Genomic DNA, 13,994 nt, shown 5'->3' with positions numbered 1-13,994 from the left:
ACAGCTATGGCCATCCCAGAGGTAGCTTCGACTACCCCAGCAGTATCAGATAAAGCCATCCTAGCAAAGAGCAGCAGATCAGTTATGACCAGCCCAGCGGCAGCTACGACCATCCTAGCAGCAGCAACAGCTAAGGCCATCCTAGCGGCAGCTACGACCATCCTAGCAGCAGCAACAGCTAAGGCCATCCTAGCGGCAGCTACGACCATCCTAGCTGCAGCAGCAGCAGCAGCAGCTAAGGCCATCCTAGCGGCGGCAGCTAAGGCCATCCTAGCGGCGGCAGCTATGGCCATCCTAGCGGCGGCAGCCATGGCCATCCGATAAGCTAAACTCGGGCCACACACACTTACCCTACCGAGTGAATCCGTTCCTTGAACTCCATATATTGTCTCTTGCGATCAAAATGTTTCACCTGTGGGGGATAGAAAGAGAGAGAAGTCCATGTTAACATTAACACTGGCAGAGAGAGAGAGAGAGAGAGAGAGAGAGAGAGAGAGAGAGAGAGAGAGAGAGAGAGAGACTCTCTAAGAACAAGCTAATTAGGATTGAAGAAAGGAGTGAGGTGTTTTCACAAGTTAGCTATGTGAAAATTTCGGGTTAGAAAACATACATATATACATTTTCTAATGTCGTGACATCCTATACATGCGAACTGTGTTTACATCTTGGTATACCTCGTATACCTCTAAGTATCTACGCGTAAAATGAGTGTTTAGTAACTTATTTTTTACTGCAAAGTGAGTAATTAAGGCACAAGTTTAGGTTTTAAGACAATTAAGAAGTCTTTGAATGAACTACCCCTGAAATTACTGTTCGCTCCATCATTAATCGGGTTTCACATCATTAAAATCGAAGGCTCTTATGCCAAAAATCTCACAGAATAGCTCATGTAAAGGAAAATATGAATTACTAGTTTCTTTAGCAATATTAGGAGCGCGGAAAGAGAACAAAAGGGATGAAGACCCGTTTTCTACAAAGCGAGTCAGTGTGGAGGGGATACTTACCCAGTGGACGGGACAGGCCATCTCGTACAGACGACGCAGCTCTAAGCAGTGGTCACGGTGGATGTCCGGCAGGTCCAGGCACGCCCAGTACCGGTCTCGCGACTCCCAGCACGCTTTCCTCACGCCCTTGTCTCGGAACGACATCCTGGGACAAGCGTGAACCGGTCAAATACCTTATGGCCAAGATGTAAACATTAGACTATGACTAGGGTGCATGAAGTAAACATCAGGCAAGGAAACTAAAACGATTTTAAATGTTATTTTCTTTTTGTATACGAACGTGGAATAATTGTTCGCTTGATTTCTTGCGCACGACGGTACGACCCTTGGAGCACTTGGTACGACCACTGGAGCACTAGGTACGACACTGAACCACTAGGTACGACCCCTGGAGCACCACGGTCCGACACTTGAACACTAGGTATGACCCTTGGAACACTTGGTACGACTCTTGAGCACTAAGTACGACACTTGGAGCACTATGGTACGACCCTCAAGCACGAGTGTACTCCCCTTTGACCTGATCCTTCAAGACGGTGATCACATGACTTTGACAAGCCACAAGGCGAGTCCACATGGAATTTGCAATTGAATTCGAAATACTGAAGTCGACCCATATATATATATATATATATATATATATATATATATATATATATATATATATATATATATATATACATTTTCCTATGAGTCCACTGGGAAAATGAAACATGATAAGTTCCCAAGTGCACTTTCGTGTAATAATCATATATATATATATATATATATATATATATATATATATATATATATATATATATATATATATATATATATATATATATATATATAACCTGACGAACTTCAGAACCGGGGGATAAACGAATAAACTCATACGAGACGTAACAAACGTTGACAGGTGCAGCGGATGGCAACACCAACGACCTTTGCCTTATAATTAAGAAGATGAATGTGGGTGTTTGTCGTCCCCTGTGAGTAGGAGAAACACCACACACGAACACCGCACAACACGCCCATTAAGCAACAACTTTACGCAAAAGAAGAAAGATGTCTAACTTTGATCAGAAAAATTCCCTTATGTAACCCTGATTAAATATATCTACAAACGCTGCCGGACGGTGGGGGGGTGGAATTGTACGTCTGGCAGTGAAAATATCACTCCCTCCCACTCCCCCTGGGCGCAAAAATAAACCCCTCTCGGAATATATATATCAAGTGAGGGTAAATTTGCTGTTATTTAAAGCATACACACAAAAAAAGAGGGAAAACAGAAGTTAGAAGATAAATCTTGATTTCCCTAATGTTGGCTCTGAGTAAGTCTACATGTGTGCTTAACACTTGAATGTGGGAACTACTAAATCAAACGAAGGAGCATTACCTCTCGAGGACAATTTATCTCCTGGATACAATAGCTTCAGTCTTGAAGAGTGATGGCTTGACTCCCTGACAATATTAAACCTTGGCTCAACAGTAAAATGTTCCAGCAAGATGTATAATCATTCTTGAAGACCGATACCTTACGTCTCCCAGGGTACGATAACTTTACATTTCTAAAACTGTATCTCTTGCCCTTCCCAAGAAAAACACGACTCCTCGAGAACGAATATCTTGAATTAATCCCTTATCAATGGCGATTTCATTGCACATGTTAGAGTGATTAGATAAAGGAGTTAAAGGGTAATCACAGGCAGAGATTTTACACAAGAGGGTAATCTCATTACAGTATAAATGGGCCTCAGAACAACGTAGTGTTTCTTACCAAAGAGGCTACGGCTTTGATGTTTGTATTCGCGCATGCGTCTTGCCTTCGCTTAAAATATAATTTATAAATTTCGTTACCAACCCAGACCCAGCTGGATCACGTTAGCTACACTGAGTTTTAAGCGGCTCAGAGTGTGAAGTCATGGGGTAGGAGACTCCAAAGAGGTTGTCTAATTTAAGAATAATGTGAAAAGATGTCATTTATATCACGTAATAGCTAAAGACACAGATGATATGTTGTATTGATATAATATTATTGTTCCACTTTCGCAATTTGATTTAGGAATTAAGAAAGGAAGATAACACTTCTTGACCTAAATTTAAGATAAAGTTAGCCTTACATGAACAAAAAGTTGTTGAAAACTAATAAATACAATACACCCAGGCAGTACTCTAACATAAACAGACGGAGGGGGGGGGGGGGTGATTTACATGCAGAGTTTCCGTAAACACAAATAGGAAGCCATTACTCTGGTAGGTACGAAATTGCCATAGTGGACCATACCTTAATGTATGTAAATATTGTGGAAGCCTCAGTACTGAGTGATAGATGGACAGCTGCGCTACAGATAAACAGAGCGAGAGATATTTTGAGTTGTAATATACATAGATAGGGACCTATGTAATGACCAGGGGCTGGGGGAGGGAAATGCAGGCAGCTCACGAAAACAACTGACAAAATAATGACTGTAGGAGAGAGAGAGAGAGAGAGAGAGAGAGAGAGAGAGAGAGAGAGAGAGAGAGAGAGAGAGAGAGATTAAATGGGATATTATGAAGTTGAAAAACTAATATCTGACAATGAGATGTTAAGCATCCATACGTGTAGCGAAGGTCATGATGTTACACATTTGTGTAGGCTATGGTACAGATGGACTAAACACTTAATCATAAACATCTGGGCGCTTTAAGAAAACAAAATTAGATGTTCTATGGTACGAATCCTAAATTAACGCGGGTACACACACACACACACACACACACACACACTGACACACACACACACACACACACACATACACATGACCCTTGCTTAAGTGATGGTGTAAGAGTTAGGCCTGTCATCTGCCAGGGTCATTTAAGGTCGTCAGTGTCACTATACCCGACATCTCAAGATTTGGATCACCTCCTTCAGATGTTCGAGATAATTCCTCAGATATTCACGCCCTCGCTACATACATGGCGGCGCCTGGCAACTGTGATTCTATTTAACACCCCCCCCCCCCCTGCACAACACTGAACCCCCGCTATGGACGATGAATAACACTCATTTTAATGTAAACCATTTGCAAATAACTTCAATAACCGTAGGGAAAAGGGGTTTTCGCTTATCCTAAATAGTACAGCTCAAAGGAATTGATCTCATTTGAACGCAACAGAATAAGAAATTCCAACCCAATCGCACTAAAGTTAATGAGGATAATGTTATAAATCTAAATGTTAGGTTATATCATTGATGGGATGGTTCGTTAGGTCTTGTGAACCAGCAGGACCAATCAGCGTCTGCTGTGGCTGCCTCTTAATCCATCCCCCCCCCCTTCCTTCCTCCCCCACCGTCTGACCAATCAGCACCGCCCAAATTAGATTCGGTTTGGTCACTGCTCTAAACAGTTGTTGTTCTTGTTGTTTGTTGGGTTTTACGGCCATCGACCTATGAGGAAGGTCATTAGACCTGCCATAAAGAGGTCAGTCTATAACTGTAATTGTCCCGATACACTTTTCATGACCAGCTATTTCAGCTACTCACAAACTCACTTAAAAGAACTTGAACAATAACTTAACAACTTCATATTACTAACAATAGCTTCACATGAGTACGTTGCCGCCTATTATATGTTTAACGACCTCTTGTGACCCCGGGGTTTGAATGATGGTTGACAGGTTAAGTCAAAAAATTAAGTTTCCGTCACTAATGGAAGGTTCTCTGATCTCCCTTCACCACTCACCCGAAGAGAGAGTTTACAGAACTTTTTTTTTTATCCCACAAAGATCCGCCATCAAGGCTTCTACAATCCTACGAATTTAAATATGAAAATTTTTCCTTTTTTTTTTCCACCATTAACTGAACATGGACGGCGTGTCGTAGAAGTGTCAGAACCGAAAGCAATATAACGAACGAATTACGTGTGACACACAAGCGCTTGGTTCGTTGTCTTATAACGTCAATACCTCAATCTTCACTATATGTTGGTAACCACAGCAACAGCATCGTACAAAATGTTCACAAAAATTTAGGACTGAGTCGTCATCACATTCTAAAAGACAAAGTTTTACTTTAAGTCAGATTTGTAAAGAATTTGGTTTTCTATACGTCTGCAAAATCCATGTTATTGTACAATTCCTGTATCAAAAAAATATTTACTATTTCTATAAATGGTTCAGTCATCTTGTACAAACGCCCCCATACAACTGGTTATATCTTTTGAACTAGGATTTATATGACGAAAAAACTTTTCCCTAGCATGTTAATGGTGCATGGAGCCCATAATTTGCACCAGTTACAAAAAATAGATAGATAGATAGATAGATAGATTTCCATCAGTGTTCCCAAATGATGAGGTTACCTCATCGCTCGGTCTCAAGAGGTAGAACAGCAAATCACCACTTAAACGACCATTAGGCTTCACCGAGAGCCTAGTTAACAACGCTATAGGAATCCTGTTAGCTTCCATTACTTTTCTCAAGACATCCATCCATCCCTCACTACTTCATCCGTCAGAAAATGAAGCCACTAACACAGATGGCTTATCCATAAGGGCCTGGGTTATTATATAGTTGGGTAGTTAGTTTAAATTAGGTGGGAGTTGAAGTGGTGGTAGGCAGTCAAGTTAGGTCAAGGTGCAACGAAGTAAAAATTACGTTCTAGAAGAATCACGCAATTGAACTTAGCTTATCTTATCTTCCACCATTGTTTAGATGATTATATGGTAAATTACGTCCGGTCTGGTTGGTAGAATAAAAGAATTAACTCCACTCTATGACTACTTATCGTTTTCAAAGATCAAACCTTAGTATTCAAAAGGTCAAGTTACTGTACTCAAAAAGGTTAATTTATCGTACTTGAAGATGTTAATATTTATCTATTTCACGTTCCTCTAATTCCATATGATTTTCCCATCCTTTCTGAAAAGCAGTTTTTTTTTTTACGTAGAATGAAAGATGTATTGACGACCTCAGAGACACTTTGAGGATCTTGGTAAGCACTACGCGTCTCAATAATGGCCCTAATGAATCATCGTAAAAGGCCATCCAAACCTGCTGTACAGGAATTTATTATAATGATAAGAAAACGTTGAGGTGACGCACTTGGCGCCATGACTAGCCTAGCCTCGCCCAGACCAGGTGATGGGCGTGCGTCACGCAAACCCATCTCACCATTCCCCCCTTCCTCCCTCCCTACACCCCATACTCCCTCTCCCTTCCCAAAACTCCCCCTTCCTCCAGTGTTGATGATTTCAAATAATTCATGCTTATTAACTTCATATATTCCTGCTCCACCATTATCCACTTTTAATGATATTAATTAAGTACACAGCATCTTCAGCCATTATGAGCTGTTATATGACTATATTCGTTTCGTTCGCTAAACCTTATGACCTCTGGGCACGACAGTAAAGGTCAGGTCAAAGGCCAGGGCATTATATGACCCTAGGGTCGTACGGTCATGCTCAAGGGACGAAGCGCTGATTGGCCCTACAGTTCCACCTTCCCTCCCTCCACAAGATTTGGACGATAAATATGTATTTTATGATTATGAATTTGCCGATCGTAAAGGCAAGATAACATCATCAGTATACAGACTTTATGATCATGATATATGAAGGCAAAGTGAACCTAATGCGTCCTTAGCGTAAGATACGAAGCTGTAAATCGTGTTGGGTCATAACTATGTATCATTTTATAGAGTGAGTTGTGGGTGTTGAAGGGGCAGCATTGCCAATGTTTGATACAAGCTACAAGGTTGAGGAGGCTGTGAACACTGCAAGGGCTTATTGTAGAATTGATATTGTAGACCGTACTGGTTATAACAGATCCTGAACTATACAACGATTGTATAAATGGTCAAAATACTGCATAGGTTGTATTGTTTACACTGTGCAGGTTGTAGAAGTTGTATATCTACTGTTCTGTAGTGGATGTGAAAAGCTGCAGGATCTACAGATAATGTAGTTACTAAGGTTATTGGAATGAGCAAATCATATCTATAGACTAAACAGTAAATTTAGCTTGTATTGGTCGCAGACTACGTACACTTTATTGATCTTCGACTAGGCTGTGTGTAAACTGTAGATGATACAGATGGGAAACCCCCCGAGTATATAGGGTATACTTGTAGAATACATAATGTAAACTTTACGCATAAAAAACTACTTAATCTGTAGACTACAGGGGTTTCGTGGAGTGGCAAATATGCACATTGTCATCTGTAAGCAATCTGGTGGATGTAGGAAGCCGCTGTAGACATGTCTAGGTTGTGGTGTTGGAATATACTTTTGTGTGTGTGTGTGTGTGTGTGTGTTGTTTTGCAATGGTGCAATACGTAGTTTGTGTTCGTGGCGAGGAAGGAAATACATCACGGTTTGGAACTGGGGAAATAAGTTAGCACTGTGTATGGCGTGTGTTATACTGTTTCTCAAGTGAACTCCAAGTTAAAATACACTCCCTGTCTTACTGAGGTTTGGTCATCATCTCTTGAAAGATTGTGTAGAAATCTGTTTAAACGTTTTTGATATATATACACCATAAGGTTTTGATTGGGTAAGGCACTGGGGTTTGATCTCTTAAGTTTCTCTCATTTGGCTTCCCTTTCCTCTCTGTGTATCCTCGTATCTAACTTCATTTCTGGTCGACCTACCTCTGTAGATTTTGATGGATCAACCTCTCTACCTTTCCCCTGTCAACAGAGGTTTCCTTCAAAGCCCATCCTGTCTCCTAAAATCATCCTTCCTTTTCCTCAACAATTTCCTTTCTTCAGCTGATAACCAAACACATTCATGTGCTGACGACTTAACACTGCCTTCCTCTACTTCCTTCATCTAATGTTGATAACATCAATAAACTGAGACATAGACAGGACATCACAATAGGGTAGAAAGAACCAGGTTATGTTTAACGCCTCCGAAACCCAATTCCTGCCCATCTGTCACTCTAAACAAGCCCTCATAACTTCCATGTCTCTTTTGATGGTTCTGTAGTTCTACCACTTAACACAATGAACACACTTGGTGTCCCTTACAGTGAATCCGATCTTCCACCACTTAACACAGTGAACACACTTAAGTTTCTCTTGAAGTCTACCCTATCTCTCACTCCTTCACACAATGAACACACTTGGAGTCCCTTAACATCTATCCTATTTTTCACCCCTTAACACACTGACCACACAGTTGTCGTCATTGCAACATCTGTCCTTATCTTGAAAGCCTCACATTGCACAAATAGCTGAGAGTCTGCCTCTAAGGAACTAACAGTCCCGTTTAGATGCCGTAAATTCTTTTTTTTTCTCTCTCTCTGCACAGTTGTTCCGTTTATAAAAAGAACTGCTCCGTTCCGCTATGGAGCAGTGTTCTCACATTTAGGGAGTTTGTAGATCTACGTCCTCCTTACTAGACGGAGCGGAGTCAAAAGTAACTTCAGTTTCTAATCTCTCCCAGACTCACCTGACAGTTTGACTCACGTGACCTATACCATAATGTTTGTCCACTTTCCTTCTTCCTACAGGTATTACGTATGGTTTCTGTGTACCTTCGACATTAATCAGGTTATCACTTGAGCAAGCTACAGTATCACACAGTAAATGTATGGCTATTGGCAACTCAAGGTTGGGCAGTTCTGATATTTCTTTCTTTCCCTACACGTCAAGGGTTTAGGATCTCTCTACCCGCCTCAAGTCTTCCCTAACAACTATGTCTGACGCTTTTTAGAAGGCGGGTTTTGCAATGCCTCAGAAATTCCTACAATATTTTTCGTCTTATCTCATTTTAACCTTCAGTTCTCAATACAGGCTCGGCCTCAATGTGGATATTTGTCTGTATTGGAAGCATCTTATGTATGTATATATATATATATATATATATATATATATATATATATATATATATATATATATATATATCAAAGAAATATCCTTAATTAGGGTGTTCAGTTGACCGCGTCGCTTCAGCATAATCACTCATTCTTTTGAGTTTCCAAGTCATATTTAGCATTACGGAACCAGGCCTTCCCTAGACGAGACAGCAGCAGCAGCCCATACAAGGAACGAATCACCCAATTGTATAATTGGAACCATGGTTCAGAGGCCAGGAATCACCGGAATGACGTTTGAACATCATCACAACGTCCCCCACAACGCGTTTTCTTCGAGGGTATGAGGATGCTATTTGTATAATGTGGAGTTTCCAAGATAAATGTTATGGTGTAGACTAGGATGTTTACTGCGCTGAGTGGCTGGCTGGATCACTGGGACGTGTGTGTGAGAGTTGTGGGTTGAGGGTGGGTGGGTTGTAAGGCAAGAGGTAATAGGATGGTATTTTGGTTGTACGGCAAGAGGTAATAGGATGGTGTTTTGGTTGTAAGGAGAGAGGTAATAGGATGGTGTTTTGGTTGTAAGGCAAGAGGTAATAGGATGGTGTTTTGGTTGTAAGGAGAGAGGTAATAGGATGGTGTTTTGGTTGTAAGGAAGAGGTAATAGGATGGTGTTTTGGTTGTAAGGAGAGAGGTAATAGGATGGTGTTTTGGTTGTAAGGCAAGAGGTAATAGGATGGTGTTTTGGTTGTAAGGCAAGAGGTAATAGGATGGTGTTTTGGTTGTAAGGAAGAGGTAATAGGATGGTGTTTTGGTTGTAAGGAAAGAGGTAATAGGATGGTGTTTTGGTTGTAAAGGAAGAGGTAATAGGATGGTGTTTTGGTTGTATGTAAGGAGAGAGGTAATAGGATGGTGTTTTGGTTGTAAGGCAAGAGGTAATAGGATGGTGTTTTGGTTGTAAGGAAGAGGTAATAGGATGGTGTTTTGGTTGTAAGTAAGAGGTAATTTTGGTTGTAAGAGTTGTTATATCTCGCTCTGAGTGTGAGGAGGATGTTGTGATGGAAGGTGAGGCAGATGGAGCGAGGTCGAGATGGGAAGGTGGTCTGAATGAAGGTTGTTGGAATGTGATGTATTGTTGTGGCGGTGTTGTTGGGTCGTTTGGCGAACGAGTCAATTGGGTTATTTACTAACGGTTGGGAAATACTGTCTATCAGGGGACGAGATCGTACCATTACCACAGATTTTATTATTTTCATTTTTTTTTCTTACTAACTCGATTGTTTTTGTTACTCTCACTCCTGTATTTGTAAACAGTGTAGGAATTCCCTGCTTATTGCCTGGCGAGCATCGACAAACACAACAACAACAACAACAAAACCCAGTTTTTTTTGTTCTTTTTTTTCTATTTTTAAAGGTATGGCCTCGCCTGGGAATCGAACCCGGCTCTCTCTCTCTCTCTCTCTCTCTCTCTCTCTCTCTCTCTCTCTCTCTCTCTCTCTCTCTCTACCCCTCTTGCTTTGTGAGGTATGCACGATCACCACACACACACACACACACACACACACACCTTGGTGGCCTTCTTCACCACAGTCCTCACCACAGTGGCACATACCTGCACCGAGGGCACGGTGAGGCTTGTGGCCGGGTCCTATTTCTGTTACGCTTCCTCTCTCTCTCTCTCTCTCTCTCTCTCTCTCTCTCTCTCTCTCTCTCTCTGCCCAACAGACTTTCCTCTCCCTCCCTTGTCAACTTACTCCCCAACTTCCCCTCTTCTCCCCAAGTTGTACATACACGTTCGGGGCTTCGTCGCTCAGCGGTGGCGTAGGGGGGGGGGGGGGGGTGTTGTAGTAGTCTCTCGTTCGAAACCCACTAACCATTAACAGGCCTTCGTCCAGTGTCTTGTAACGATGGTACGGTTTCCCCCAAGCTCCCCGGATCTCGAGACCATGTATGTTGGGTCTGGGGCTGTGTGTGACTCGCTCAGAGAACAGGGACTTGAATCATAAGGTCACAGGGTGAATCATAAGGTCACAAGGTGAATCATAAGGTTACAAGGTGAATCATAAGGTCACAGGGTGAATCATAAGGTCACAGGGTGAATCATAAGGTTACAAGGTGAATCATAAGGTCACAGGGTGAATCATAAGGTCACTAGGTGAATCATAAGGTCACAGGGTGAATCATAAGGTCACAAGGTGAATCATAAGGTCACAAGGTGAATCATAAGGTCACTAAGTGAATCATAAGGTCACAGGGTGAATCATAAGGTCACAGGGTGAATCATAAGGTCACATGGTGAATCATATGGTCACAAGGTGAATCATAAGGTCACAAGGTGAATCATAAGGTCACATGGTGAATCATAAGGTCACAGGGTGAATCATAAGGTCACAAGATGAATCATAAGGTCACAAGATGAATCATAAGGTCACAGGGTGAATCATAAGGTCACAAGGTGAATCATAAGGTCACAGGGTGAATCATAAGGTCACAAGATGAATCATAAGGTCACAGGGTGAATCATAAGGTCATAAGGTGAATCATAAGGTCACAAGGTGAATCATAAGGTCACAAGATGAATCATAAGGTCACAAGATGAATCATAAGGTCACAAGGTGAATCATAAGGTCACAAGGTGAATCATAAGGTCACAGGGTGAATCATAAGGTCACAAGGTGAATCATAAGGTCACAGGGTGAATCATAAGGTCACAAGGTGAATCATAAGGTCACAAGGTGAATCATAAGGTCACAGGGTGAATCATAAGGTCACAAGGTGAATCATAAGGTCACAAGGTGAATCATAAGGTCACAAGGTGAATCATAAGGTCACAAGGTGAATCATAAGGTCACAGGGTGAATCATAAGGTCACAAGATGAATCATAAGGTCACAAGGTGAATCATATGGTCACAAGGTGAATCATAAGGTCACAGGGTGAATCATAAGGTCACAAGGTGAATCATAAGGTCACAGGGTGAATCATAAGGTCACAAGATGAATCATAAGGTCACAGGGTGAATCATAAGGTCACAAGGTGAATCATAAGGTCACAGGGTGAATCATAAGGTCACAAGATGAATCATAAGGTCACAGGGTGAATCATAAGGTCACAGGGTGAATCATAAGGTCACAAGGTGAATCATAAGGTCACAGGGTGAATCATAAGGTCACAAGATGAATCATAAGGTCACAGGGTGAATCATAAGGTCACAAGATGAATCATAAGGTCACAAGGTGAATCATAAGGTCACAAGGTGAATCATAAGGTCACAAGATGAATCATAAGGTCACAAGATGAATCATAAGGTCACTAGGTGAATCATAAGGTCACAAGGTGAATCATAAGGTCACAAGGTGAATCATAAGGTCACAAGGTGAATCATAAGGTCACAAGATGAATCATAAGGTCACAAGGTGAATCATAAGGTCACAAGATGAATCATAAGGTCACAAGGTGAATCATAAGGTCACAAGGTGAATCATAAGGTCACAGGGTGAATCATAAGGTCACAAGGTGAATCATAAGGTCACAAGGTGAATCATAAGGTCACAGGGTGAATCATAAGGTCACAAGATGAATCATAAGGTCACAAGGTGAATCATAAGGTCACAAGGTGAATCATAAGGTCACAAGATGAATCATAAGGTCACAAGATGAATCATAAGGTCACAAGATGAATCATAAGGTCACAAGGTGAATCATAAGGTCACAAGATGAATCATAAGGTCACAAGATGAATCATAAGGTCACAAGGTGAATCATAAGGTCACAGGAGGTTCGTGGTGTGGACCGGAGATGTCTTCGTGTACGGGGTGGAGTCTGTGTACGGGGTGGAGTTCGTGTACGGGGTGGAGTTCGTGTACGGGGTGGAGTTCGTGTACGGGGTGGAGTTCGTGTACAGGGTGGAGTTCGTGTACGGGGTGGAGTTCGTGTACAGGGTGGAGTTCGTGTACGGGGTGGAGTTCGTGTACGGGGTGGAGTTCGTGTACAGGGTGGAGTTCGTGTACGGGGTGGAGTCTGTGTACGGGGTGGAGTTCGTGTACGGGGTGGAGTTCGTGTACGGGGTGGAGTTCGTGTACGGGGTGGAGTTCGTGTACAGGGTGGAGTTCGTGTACGGGGTGGAGTTCGTGTACGGGGTGGAGTTCGTGTACGGGGTGGAGTTCGTGAGTTGTGATCGTGCATGGCGTGGTCTGGGGGAGGGGGTCTGACTGTATTCCTGTATTAAGTTACAGCCTCTGTATCCTCCTTCATCATGGTACATAGAGTCTACGTCAGGTCTTATGGTGTGTTGTCTCTGTCTCGACCACGCAAGGTGTTTGAATACAGCTGTATCGACAAGGGGGGGAGGGAGGGGGGAAGCGGACCTGCAATGTTTGTGGTGTATAGATAGATAGTGATGAGTGGGTACCTCCTCTCTCTCTCTCTCTCTCTCTCTCTCTCTCTCTCTCTCTCTCTCTCTCTCTCTCTCTCTCTCTCTCTCTCTCTCTCTCTCTCTCTGTGTGTGTGTGTGGCAAAGGCAAAGGAATTCAAACACAAACAACTATATCTATCAAGTCTATCAAGAGAGAGAGAGAGAGAGAGAGAGAGAGAGAGAGAGAGAGAGAGAGAGAGAGAGAGAGAGAGAGGTGTAGAGGGTAGGACCATTGGAGGGGAAAAAGAGACGTAGGTGTAGGAGAGAGAGAGATGTGAGCACTTGGTGTGACGTAGGTGTAGGAGGGTCTGCGTTGATGAGTACACAAGGTGTAGATAGTCCATCTGACAGGCGTAGATGGTACAGTAGAAGGATGTAGATGTAGACAGTACACTAGATGGGTGTTGATAGTATGAGAGACGGGTGTCAAGGCCACAGTAGACAGTAGTAAACTATATGGCTGTAGATAGTATGAGAGACGGGTAGATGACACAGTAGATGGTACACTACATGAATGTAGACAGGAAAAATGAGACATGTAGACGGTAGATACGGTGGATAATACACTAGACGGCTGTAGACAGTAAGAGAGACAGGAGTAGGTGTTATACCAAGCGAGTGTGTATATCGTACACTAGACGCGTGTAGACAGCACAGTGGACGGGTGTAGATGGGGCTGGAGACAGGTATAGATAGTTCAGTAGACGGGTATAGACGGTATAGGAGACGAGTGTAGATAGTACAGTGGACGGACGTAGATCGTACAGTATACGGTTGTAGACGGTTCAGTAG

The 13,994-nt window shown here is 42.4% G+C and overlaps 1 protein-coding gene across 2 annotated transcripts in view; it reads right to left on the bottom strand.

The window, feature by feature from the left end:
* Positions 1-355: 355 nt before the first annotated feature.
* The window catches only part of LOC139751448 (uncharacterized), a 149,817-nt gene continuing 136,178 nt past the window's right edge, over positions 356-13,994 (bottom strand). For both annotated transcript variants that reach the window (XM_071666865.1, XM_071666864.1), the window contains exons 9-10: positions 1,005-1,149; positions 356-412 (exon numbers count right to left, since the gene is read on the bottom strand). In XM_071666865.1, the coding sequence (XP_071522966.1) occupies positions 1,124-1,149 (26 nt within the window). In that variant the 3' untranslated portion in view covers positions 356-412; positions 1,005-1,123. The remainder of the gene's footprint in view (positions 413-1,004; positions 1,150-13,994) is intronic.

The sequence above is a fragment of the Panulirus ornatus genome, chromosome 11, assembly GCF_036320965.1.
Source record: "Panulirus ornatus isolate Po-2019 chromosome 11, ASM3632096v1, whole genome shotgun sequence".
NCBI lineage: Eukaryota > Metazoa > Arthropoda > Malacostraca > Decapoda > Palinuridae > Panulirus > Panulirus ornatus.
This window is presented reverse-complemented; position numbering and strand designations above follow the sequence as displayed.